Source organism: Strix aluco, chromosome 4 (genome assembly GCF_031877795.1).
Source record: "Strix aluco isolate bStrAlu1 chromosome 4, bStrAlu1.hap1, whole genome shotgun sequence".
Classification (NCBI taxonomy): domain Eukaryota; kingdom Metazoa; phylum Chordata; class Aves; order Strigiformes; family Strigidae; genus Strix; species Strix aluco.
In genome coordinates this window covers 28,849,391-28,861,813 of record NC_133934.1, presented here as the reverse complement: position 1 = coordinate 28,861,813, position 12,423 = coordinate 28,849,391, and the positions used below count along the sequence as shown (strand labels likewise).

General features: G+C 42.5%; 1 protein-coding gene across 1 annotated transcript in view; it reads left to right on the top strand.

Moving 5' to 3' along the window:
• Positions 1-6,871: 6,871 nt before the first annotated feature.
• GABRG1 (gamma-aminobutyric acid type A receptor subunit gamma1) overlaps positions 6,872-12,423 on the top strand; it is a 54,498-nt gene continuing 48,946 nt past the window's right edge. The window contains exon 1 of the mRNA XM_074822440.1: positions 6,872-7,199. Within this exon, the coding sequence (XP_074678541.1) occupies positions 6,904-7,199 (296 nt within the window). The 5' untranslated portion in view covers positions 6,872-6,903. The remainder of the gene's footprint in view (positions 7,200-12,423) is intronic.

Genomic DNA, 12,423 nt, shown 5'->3' with positions numbered 1-12,423 from the left:
ATTAGTGCAACTTCAGAGAATGTATACCCTCTGTAAAAGGCGGCAAAATACAGTCTAATACATGAAAAAGCAATCTGTAAATAGCTCAGATTTTTGTAACCATTGAGAGGTCTAGAGGTCAATTAATAACAATTATAGAAGTTCAGCAAGTGACATAATACATTGCAGAGAGAGTGTTAATGTTCTGGACAGCAATTATATCACCCTTCATTTAGAATCGCTATGGGATTCTGTTACCAAGAGTTTAAATCCTCATTCTGGAGAGAATGTTTTTCAATTATCAGAGAGACCAGTCTTATGAAGAGACCTTTTTATGTCTTGTGCTTTGCAGATTAAAAAACTTCTTATACTCTAAGGAGGATTGGTCAGGATAGGGTATACTGAAAAGCCACTTTCAACTTTCAACAAAGGCTGAGCCAAGTATCAACCGAATCTTTTTAAAACTGGAAAAAGTACAGATCACAGTCTTTTGCCTGTCCCATTATTTTTCATTTTCACATGTCTTTGTCTTCCTGATCTGGCTGGAACAGTAAGTGCTCGCAGTAGTCAGGTAGAACAGCTGCCCTGTTAGCCTCTAACAAAATAAGACCAGACAGACAATCAAATATTAGTCTCCTGAGAGCATCCTATAAGCCGTGAAGCAATTCTTATTCTTACCATTTGCAGGGAATTTCCACCCTACCTGGAGACAAGAGGAATCAGCAAAAAGAAAAGAGTTATTTTCTATATGATTTCAAAGTATGAGAGCACCTACATTGTCAGGCTGATTTGCCACAATTCATGCCAGGGTCCTAGTCCTCTAGTAATTCACTGTGGCTTTGGCTACATTGGAAAATGCTGCAGTGAAATAGAAGCAGGTCTTCAGAGAGAACTTGTTGCTGCTGGCAACCCAACATCCACAGTGTGTTTGCAGGTGTGTGTGTGTTACTTTAGACTAGCACTAACCTAGTCCCGTAGACTGAAGACCTATTAGTGCTGGAGCACAGTAGGTTCCAGCACTCCTGGAAAGCACCTCCAAAAAGATGCTGCAAGCATCTTCATGTGCTCCAGAGCCTCTCTGTTATGTCACCTAAAGCTCAGTAGGTGGAGATGACTGGGAGGCTCACTTTGAAAGCTCATTTGAACTGAAGTGCCAACGTATATAATGTACTCGTTGTATATCTGCACCTCTGCAGTTCACTGGGTTGTACTATGTTGCTTCCTTGCCAGGGAAAACAGCATAGACTGGAGAAGAGTTTGAACCAGTGCTCACCTCCTGTCCATGACATTGAGGTAGTACAAGCTGAACTTAACTTCAGAAATGAGCTAGAGTACATCTTGGTGCCCCAGTCTCCTGTAAGCCTCCTTGCCTTCTCTGCAGCATATACATGCCTCACACTTGCAAGTATACCTTTTCTGGTCGGTCACCATATTCCCTAGTAAAGTCTGCTGTCTTCAAAGATGTGTCTTGGCAGATGGGAAATCCAGGGTCCTGGCCTCCATTTTCTGGGAAATTGTCTGAAAGGTGAGGGAGAGGCAGAGATAAAACTGTGCTCTTAGAGAGAAGAGGGAGGGAATGTGGATTTATGCCCTGTAAAAGAGGAAGGATCAAAAAGTGTTTGTTTCCTGTTTTCTGACTCTTGTTGAGAATACTTGTGGGTCTAGTCTAAGGCAATGACAATAATCATAGGCCAAGGGAATACTTGTACTCTGAAGTTATCTTTCTATAGCTAAGCAGTTCATCCTAGTTACCACAGATCTGCCTACACTTCAATTTGTTTTTCATTCTGTAATAGCTTAAATGGAGAAGGGTAATATGCTAAATGTAAAGGAATACTGTCTTATTTGCTCTAACCCTTCCTCTCTCCCTTGGATGCTAAGATAGGTGCAGTCTTCTCCTTTCCTACATCCATTATTCCCTACTTGAGATTACTTCTCTCATTTAATTTTTAAGTGCCGCTAAAGGCATACAGTTAGTAATCATTTTAATGAATAACATAAGTGAGTGAGCAGTTAAATCAATGTATCTGAGATGAAATCTTAATTAAAATGGTATTTAGCTATGGGAAGTGAGAGTTTCATAATTTATTTTCTATTAAGATGTTGACTGTTTCACTGAACACAATTATTTTGTGGTTTTAATCACAATATGAAAGCTGCACTGAAGTTATATTTCTGCATGTTTCTGTTGTCCTCCCATGGATATCCACCATCCTCATATTTAAAGACCCGTTTTAAAAGGCCAGTGCCAAAATGTTTCCATTCATTTTCTTTGCTCTTGAAAAGTTTTTTACATATATTGAACAGTAGGATATTGTGCTGTTTAGGATACCTTTATTGAATTTTATTAAAGAGTAAACATTCTGGTAGGATTAAGCATGATTATGCATACTCAAAACCACTTTTTCTGAATTTCCCTAAGAAGAATGGAACTGCTTTCATTTGGGCTGCAGGTTTAAAATACTGTGCACGTGATTCTGCACTTACATTTGTGCTTACTCAAATGCAAGCACATAAATCACATGTGCATACTTTTTGAAGATATCTCTGATCATTGCAGGGGGGTTGGACTAGTTGACCTTTAAAAGTCCCTTCCAACCCAAACTATTCTATGATTCTATGATTCTAAGGAGCGAGGTACATGCAGGAAAGTGCTTTCTGCATCCACAGTTAAGGTCTACATATGTAACTTCACCAAAAAGTGTTATGTAAATTTGAATCTACCCTTGCATGGCTGCAACGGTCCTTGAGCTCTTGTTACTGTATATGCTTTCTTTTGGTGGAGAACAGAACACCGTAATTTTCTCTTCCCTCTCCACGCACTGGATGACTTAGCTGTCAGCAGGATAAGTGCTCCTTACAGAAATACCTGAGTGAGGACCATCAACTTCTGTCAAGCACAGTGAATAAAGATGGGTGCCGCACTAGGGCTAGATTTCCAAAACTCTTCATGCACTCTAAATGGTATGCAGGCACACAAACCTGCCATCAAGTTTCACATGTTCCTATCAGGAAAGTAGTTATGACCAAGAGAAATACAGCAGATGTGTAATGTCAGCTATGGAAAATTACATATGAGGGTGTTTAGGTTCCTCTGTGGTCTTGAATGATTAACTTTTGAAGAATAAAAATGCTTTTCAATACTAGCTGTGGAAGCTCCCAGGTGAAAAATATTGTGATATTAGCTATTTTTTTTGTGTGTGTGTGTTTTTTCTTTTTCCCCTCCTCCTTCCATTTTGACTTCAGCTTTAAGCATGAAAATTCTTTATCATGTCATTTTAGATGCATTACAGATTGTAGGTACCTTGAAGTTGAATAGGTGGCTTCCAGACTGGAAATCACAAGCTTTTGCTAAGTGCCTTTGCTCCTTTTACAGTGCCTGAGGGTTAGATGTATTTTTACAGAGTCCAAATCAATTCTTACACTTTTAAGAAGTTAGGAAAGGGGTGCTCCACCTTGGTTGTGTTTTAGAGGACGTTTACAGTGCATTTGATTATCCTGTTATCTTGCCCTCCTCAAACCTGGAGGGTAGAGAAAGATTTCAGATGATCTTAGGCAGAATTTAGGTGCTGAGCTGCTCAAACTAGTGCTCTTCTGGGTGTTTGTATGGGTACTGCTCTACAGTCCTGGAGAGATTTCACAGCTAAACATAAATGCTTTCTCTGTATCTTCCACTATTAGGCAGCAACAGAGCTGAGAACTGAGATGTGATTTTACATTTAGGTACTTAAAATCCTTACCAAATTCAACCCTTGAATTATTTTCTTTTTTTTTTTTTTCTGTTTGCCAACATACCACCACTTCCCATTTTATAATTAACTTTCTATACTTTGAATTAATCAGTATTCTCTATTTCTTTCTACAGACTTAACCAAACCAAAAATTTAATCTGTAAATTTTTCTATTTCTTGTCTTTAAAACCGTTACTTCAGTGAGGAATCGGTTAAATAAAATAATCTCAAGAGCAGGTTCATAAGAACTCATGATTCATCTTTTTAATGTGCAAAGTTAGCTGCTCTGGCAGTAGTCTCAAGCAGTTTCTGAAAGATGGCGTTACTGTCCTACTCACCCTATAACTATGCAGCTCCTTTAACAAATAACTGATAGACTTAAAAAGGTTTTGAAAGACAGTGAATTATGTAGCCCCGTACTTCTTTTCATGGACTCATTAAGTATAACTGAAGAAGTTAGAGACAGTGGTTTTCCTCTGCAGAAGCCATTCTAGTTTGTGTCTCTTTAATAACAATAACGACGATTTGAATCCCACAGTTTTGCTTCTACATGAACTTTGTTCAATCTGCTGTTTCTGAAAGTGATGCCTAGCAGGTCTGAAATGCCACTGCTGACCCCTTTCTTCACCTCTGTGATTTTTTTTTAAAGACAGCCCTCCTACTCTCGGCAGAAGATGATTTAACTGAGAATTAAATATTGTTGTTAGGTCAGCTGCTCCAGTACCAAGTGGCTGATGAATATCAGCAGGCCTTGGTAACTCACTGTCCTTTAGTTTATTATCCTGCAACAGCATCTCCTTCTTTTGACAGTCATCTAGCTAATTTGCCCCACTTTTTTTCAGTATCCTCTTTTCCATTTTGTAGTTTTCCTTTACTGCTTCTTTTGTTCCTTAGGAATACAGACAATCTGAGATGATTTCTTTTCCCTCGAGTTTTCTTCTGGTAGTTAAAGAATTGTTATTTTTATTTACTGTTTGCTTTTGAAAATTTGATACCTATTTTTTATCTAGTATTTTACTTGCTTGTGGAATAATTTCTTCTCTAGTTTTAAGAGGGATAGGTTTCTATTGTTTACACCAAAGTACAAGAAAAATTCAGATTTGGGACTATCTGAAACCAGCTTGTCCTGATACCATCCTCAGTCTTGTGTCATTTGAGAAATATCATTGGTGCTGATTTTATTTTAGGTTATTTTTAATGGCACTTTCATGTGCCTTAGCATTCTAAACCCAGAAATCAACTGAAAAATTTTACTTCCTCACTATTCATGCTACGTGTTATTTTAGGTGAAGTCCTCCACCTCTTTCAGTGCTAGCAAGCTGCTGGACCTGCACAAGGGTAAAATTGAGTATTTTCAAATAGATGCTTCAAACTGCTCATGTAGAAAGTTGTCTTGTAATCCTGTTAAGTACCCTTAAACTTCTTACGTGAAACTTTCTCAGTAGTCACATTAATTGCATAATATATTTTAGTGACAGGATGAAATTTAGTAAAGAGTTTTAATGGCTCCGTAAACATTAGAATGCAAAGGCATAAGAAGAGTTCATTGCAAATTTTTGCAAAAGCAGTCAGTTTGACAAAATAAACTTTAGGACCATGGCAATTTTCAGGGCAAAAGAACTTCCCAGAGAGACTTGGGGACAGGGTGTGCTTGTTTTCTTGATGAGGGGGACAGTAATCCTGCTCCTTGGAGCCAGTGCCACCAGCTGCAGCAGAGGAGCTGCTTCTGCACTTACTCTGTAATAAATGTGTATTCTCTCCTCTGAGCTCATGCCTCTGCCATCACGCGAGGATGGTGCCTGCTGTGTTAATCCACCAATAAAGAGACCTCAGGTCATATAATAATATGTGCCTTTACCTTCTGCCAGTACCCCCAGGACCGGCTATTAATTTTCAAGTCGTTGAATTTTCACTTAATGTACTGCAGGTCTCTGAAGCGTGGCGAGTTTCTTTAACCATTAAAGCAGCTGTAAACTGCATATATAAAATAATAACCAGATGATGACGCGTAAAGAAGCAGGAGAACCCAAAACAAAACACTGCCTTTCATCGGTATAACCGCTGAATGGGGGATTATTTACATTTCTGCAGTTATATCTTGACTCAAAGGATGATGATGATGACTACAAAAGGGTTTGCTCCTTAGTCTGAGAATCACGCAGCGCAGGTTACTCCAGGAGTGCCCCACAGAGACACCTCCGGGGCCAGAGAATTGAGTTGAGAAGAGATTCAGGGGCCATGCGACCCTGAAGCCGCGCAAAGAAATACGCTTTATTTAAGCGCTAGTCCCGCCGGGACGTAACTGCCTGTCCCCAGCGCCGGGGGAGAGGGCTGTAAGCGCGGAACCGCCACCGCGGCTGCTTTCCCTGCATCGGGTTTGGTTTTGGTGGGGTGTTTAGGGTTGGGGGGGAAGAGTGCTGGCTACTTTCCCCAGTAGGTCTCCCGAGAGAGGCAGGAGGAGGGAGCAGAAGAGGTGAGACAAGAAGGAAGAGAGAAAAAAAAAAAAAAACCACAACAACCGGGTTTTGCATGTTGTAGCAAGCTCCGGCGCATTTTATAGCGCAGCACCGCCCGCTTTCCTCCCCCTTCCCCCCGGGGGCGCTCCGCGGCCGCGCAGAGCCGCCTGAAGCCTCTGGGCTTGCGCGACTCTCGTTTCTTGGGTGCGCGGAATTCCCGCGCCGATCGTGCCGCCTGCCTCCAGCATGGCTTTAGGGGCCGCGGCTGGAGGGGGTGGGTGGGCCCCTTCTCCTGGAGACGGCCGAGGGGCTGGAGGGTACCCCCCTTCCCCGCCGCTAGTGCCGCCCTCCTCAAAATCGCGGTCGTGCCGGACGCGGGGCCGCGCAATCCCCGCGGGTGTCCGCGCACATTCCCCGGCGCTTCTCCTCCCGGCTGCGGGTCTCCGCTTGGCAGGGCCGAGGGGCTGCTTCTCACATTGCAAGCCGCCCTCTGAGTAGCTTTAAAAAAGAAAAAGATTTAAATATATATATGTAGCTTTAAACATATATTTAACATTTTATATATTATGTATATTTTTATATATCTAGAAGATCTATTTTATTTCCCTCTTTGGAGAAAATAGCAAATCAATGACACCCTTTCTCCAAAGCATGTTTCCCTTCTAGTAAAGGAAGCTCCACCTCTGCTAGGGATTGATTCGCCCAGCAGTTTTTAGGATAATTTATGGACCAACCTGATGAGCCTATTGGGCGAGTTGTTCGGTCCTTGTAGAGTGGGTTCCTACCTGTTTGGGTGTTTTATTTTATTTTTTTTTCCCCCTTCCCTTCCCCTCCCCTCCCTCTGCCTGCCGTGTGCCGGGGGGGGGCGGTGGGATTGGCAGGGTCGCTATTCCCCAGCCTCTCCGGAGGAAACTCGGGGAAGGGAGAGCGCCTTCACGCTCATGGATGCGTGGGGGGGCCCCGCGCCCCGCTGGAGCCACCGCCGCGGGGCCCGGCTGCTGCTGCTGCTGCTGACCATGCGGCTGGGGAGCGGGTGAGTACGGCGGGGACCCCCGCACCGGTCCCGGCCCCGGCCCCCGCCGCCCGCACCCTCCCGCCGGGTCTCGGCTACCTGCGCACCGCGCCCCGGGCTGAGCTTGGGGGGCGCAGGACGGGCCTGGGGCGGGGGGGAGGGGGCGTGCTACGCGCCACGAAACTTAAACACCCCTTCTCTTCCCCGCCCCACCCCCCCCCCCCCCCCCCAAAAAAAAAAAAAAAAAAAAAAAGGTCCCGGTGCTGCGACGGCGGCTCCCGCGGGCGGCTGCGGGGGAAGCCGGCACCGGCAAAGTAAAACTTCAGCCGCATCCCACTTGTTCGCTGAGCGAGTTGGCGAGTCCGGGCTCAGCCCGGTGCTGGGAAAAGCGCGTCTCCCCCGCTCCCGCGCAAGGGGCGGCTGGGCCAGGCTGGGCTGGGCTGGGCTGGGCTGGGCTGGGCTGGGGGGGCGGCCCGGGGCAGCCGGCTGGCAGGACATCCCCGCGGAGGGGCGGCGGAGCGGGCCGCTCCCGGCGCAAGGAGCTCTCCGCAGCGCCGGCACCTCCCCGCCGCCGCGCCCGCCCGTCCCCCCCGGCTCGCCGGTTGCCGCTGGGAGAGGCGCTGGGCTGGGCTGGGGAGCGGCGGCGCCGCGGACGGCGGCTTCGGGAGAGCCCGGTCCAGCGGCTGGCGGCACCGGCGGGCACCGCTTCTGCAGCTGGTACTTTTTCACTGCGCTCCCGCGCAGCGGAGCATCCTGCGCGGCAGCAGAGCATCCTGCGCGGCACCGGCTTGTGCCTCTGCGGCCCTCGGGAGCGAGGTTGGGCCCACGCGTGGGATGGTGCCGGGCAGCTGCTCAAGTCCCAGAAGTTGGAAACGAGCATTTTAAGGGAGAGTTATAAAATTGATCCGAAGGGCTCTGGAGAAACAACAGTTTGGTACTGCTGTGTAAATGTGTTATTAGTACCCGTAACAGCTTAACGAAAAGCAATCTGATCATTCAGCTCCATTAATACTTCAGAGCTAATGTGAACCATTCCACAGGTTATCCTCCCATAAAAATCACAAAGCAGTACTGAAAGGGTATTTGACTGTTGCCCAGTGTGTCTGTCTTTTTAATGATAGACCAAATTATCATTCTAAGAGGATACACCACACGTGTAGTGTAAAGCTTGGCACAAAAAAAAAAGAAAAAAAATCAATCAAACATTTGTTTAAGTTCATCAGACTCTAGATCTCTTCCCCATACTGAATGATGATTTATCAATCCATGTGAAGTGTGTTGATCTCAGCTCATGTCTCATCTTCAGAAGACTGCTGTGTTATTCTAGTCAAAACACCACTGACTATACTTTTCTTAATCTGTGTTTTTTAAAACCTCAGTTTATTATGGAAATATTTTTCAAAAGCATTGATGGAAATTATGCCAGTGCAGCTGTGCATCTTCAGAATATTTCTTAATGAACATATTGTACCTCAGGTATGAAAGAAATTATCAAGTGGTTTGAGAGAAAAGAATATGCATGCTAATTTATCAGTTCAAAGACTTAGTTAAAAGGAGGAGGACTAGCTACAAAAAAAAAATTATAATTTTTTTTTTGTCAAAGTGTGGTTGTGATTACAGGACTAGATGTAGATTATTATGTATACAACTCATTAACAGTAGTATTTATAAATAAGTCGATAAGAAGTCTTCAGTGAGAAAAAGAGGTAACTTACATTCATTATTTTATTTTGTGTTCTAGAACATCTCAGATAAAATGGAACCTTTGGTATAAATATCCATGTATCTGAATCAACTATTTTCAGGCTTGCCTTTCATTCAGAGGCTACACGGGAAAATGGTGGTTGAAATATTTTTCTTTTTCCGTTTTCTTTTTAAGTGACCACAAACTGGCATGTTTTTCAGATCCTGATTCTCTGGTATGCAGTGCATTACAACCCAGGGGTGTTTGCAGGGAGCCCAGGAGGTCTACTGCTCTTTAGCAGCCTGCCACAAAGTAGGATGGAGATACTATTTTTCTGTTTCTTTGTAGGCCTTTCTGTAGCTTCAGCCCAAGCTTTTCCTTGAAGTTCAGACTAAACCACAGAAGTAATGCTTTTCTCAAGAACAGACCGGGTTGCACCAATTCTGGCTGTTTTTCTAAAAACATCTTGCAAGAGCCAACCTAGCTTTTCAACACAGACTTTTAAAAGGTTGTAAATTGCATCACTTCTAGTATGCATTTGTACACAAAGTATTTTGTTCTGAGTGCGAGTAAAGTTACTTCAGGTGTAACAAATGGTGTTAAAGCCTAAGCAAGGACATTGGAAGTTGAGTCCAACCAAGAGTTTATCCTTTTAATATACTGCCCCAAAAGCTGTAGCGTGACATTAGACCAAACTTCCTTCACCAAAGAGATTCGTTGAAGTTGAACTCTGTCCCATAAAACAGATGTTTTCGCCCAGTTCTTCACATGCAGCCCAAACAGATCAGAACTTGTTGTAACCTCATGATTCAGTGTTTTGAAGAACTATTTTTGTCAATAGCTGACATCTCTTCCATAGCAAAGATCGGGCTGTGAGCCTTTCTATAAGGTATGTGCAGGAAAAGAGTAGTTATCCAGCAGTCACTGCAGTCCTAAGTGTTCAGCAAGCTTATTACTCTTGTTGAACTCAAATAAATAAATAATTCATAGGGAGAGCATGAGTTGACAATATAATTAATATTATTTCCTTAGTTCTACCCATACAGGTGCAGCATAACTAACATTGCTTCTAATTTATACTGCTTTAAATGGTATGTGCTGGTCAGCATCCCTAACATAATTTTGTCCACATCTTCCCTGATGTTCTAAAAAGCAATTATAAATGCTCCATTACAATGTAACCATCAGCAGGTGCAAATGTGAACTAACACTTTCTTTTCCATTTCCAAGTATCTGTTAGGAGAATACTTACATAATATGGCCTACGTTTTCTTCTCATATAGATTCCTGGATCAGAGTTAAGCCTGTCATAACAACATGGGTTTCTTAATGTTTGATAATAGTGATTTACTGTTTCATTTGAACATCTGTGATGTTTATTCATTATTATCTTCACTCTTATGTGCTTTATTCATGATGTGACAGTGAATAAGTTGTTATTTAGCAGTCCCAGTGGTTTAAAATACGGTTTATTTTATTAAAATGTATTAATATTTTCTTTTGCTAGTATAAAGTTTAACAAGACATAAATATTGAGAAATATTCTTATTCTTTGCACATAATTTTCTTACAATGCATTTAAAGGAAACCTTCAAACTGTCTGTTAAAAAAAAAGGCTCTCATAGCAAATTGACTTTTAATTTTCTGTTTGTTAACTATGTTTGTTGTTAAATAAGAGCACTCTTGCTACCAATTCAAGCCTTTCTGAGCTGGATAGGAAAGGTTACACATGAGCACTTGTTGACTTTTGTCAACTTTTTTCTGGATGCGTAAGTCTGTCCACAGAGTAAATTACAAGGGGGCTGGGGGCTCTGTGGTTTTTCTTTGAAGCTGTAGGGGAATTGTAATAATCCGGGTTGAATGCAACACCTAGTTTCTATGACTAGTAGGTTGGACTACTTAAATGGACTTGGCATCTGAACTGTTTGAAAGTGAGTTGCCTTGGTTTGTATTGTCAATATATATATACTAAAAAAGTCATATACTAAAAAGACCTACAGAAAAACAAAGATGAACATCTCCCAAGATGGGCAAAGAGCCATTTTTGTAGTCCCATTTATGAGAGAAGAGAACTAGGGCTTTTTTAATTATCTGCTTAGCCCTTTCTTGCACTGCATAGTAAATTGAGTGTGTACTTAGGTAAAATAACAATATCACAACTTCTTTGGTAAAAAGCATCAGTGAGAAGTGATAATTATAAATGACAGTATGTAGCACACTGACAGGAACCTTTCAAAAGGTGGTGAATGACAATGACACTAACTTTTGTTTCTTAAATTCTCTGAATGCTAATAATTTGTAAGGAGTGATTCAGATGCAATTGAATTAACCTGGAGATGACACGGAAGTCCCAATTTTGCATTTTTTTCACATGCACATGTTTTTAGTAAGGCTGAAAATAGTGTGGTGAGTTCAGTGGCCTACTGTCCTGTGTAAAAACTTGATTCTGCATATCTAAACTTAAAATGGTAACTCATGCAACAACACTGAATTAATAAAGGTAACTGAAGAGACTAGAAAGGTCATTAGGACATGACCAGAACAGAACTTGCTTCAGCAAAGAGGGAAATCTCAGTGATATGGCAAAGATGGAAAGAAATAGTTTGTAAAAATATGCTTCCATTGGTGGATGTTTTAAGTCTGTAGGACCTGTTGTGATAATTTAGTCTGATATCAGAATAAACAAAACTGGAGGATTTACCCTGGCTTCTGCATCAGGTCTGTTGCTTCAGTATAACTGCTCTAAGTCCCTGCATAAAGATTTGATGAGAAGGAGTCCAATGAAGTATTGTACAGTATTTCCAGTCTGAGTTTTCTCTGGCTTCCAGCCAGTGGATCTCCTGCCTTTTTCTGCTAGCTGAAAGAGCCTCATTTTTTTCCAGTACCACCTACTACAGCTGGCTCAGCCACTGGATCCCATGTCCATCTCTTTGTGGGGAAATCCAAGTCTTGGTTCATACCTCAGCAGGGCAACCTTAGGGTGCAGACCCATGGCTGCAGCTGCTCTTCAGGAATGGAGTGTGGTTTTCAGCCATCTGCTTTTCAGCAGGGCATCCAGTCTTCAAAGCTCTTCCTTGCTGTGTGCCTCTGCCAAATTTTGCCTTAACAAGAACTCAGAGCACCTCAAATGAATCCTGAAAATTCTTAAACGAATCAGTATTTTGGGCAGAAAACATCCAACTGACTTTCTCTTTTCAGACTAGTATTTCTTGATATGTTGATATGGTTATTTGCTCAGAGAAACTTCCTCACCTCTCAGAGATGAGAAGTTGCAGTGCAGTTATATGCCTAGCAGTTGTTGCAGGGTGAACGAACTAGTCCAAAATAGAAGTTTTATACAAATGTGTCACAATCAGAGGTATTCTATGCAGAGTGGAAATTTCAACTGATTTGGACTCACACATGCTACAGTCATACTGTTTAAAGTATTTCCCTGGTATACGTAGTTTAAGAGGAAACTTGATAGCAGCTTACATTTTCCTCTCAAATAAGTAAACTGAGCTACTTACATTTCTTCAGAAAATATTGAATTGTTTCTTTAACTGTTTTGTAAACCCTTTC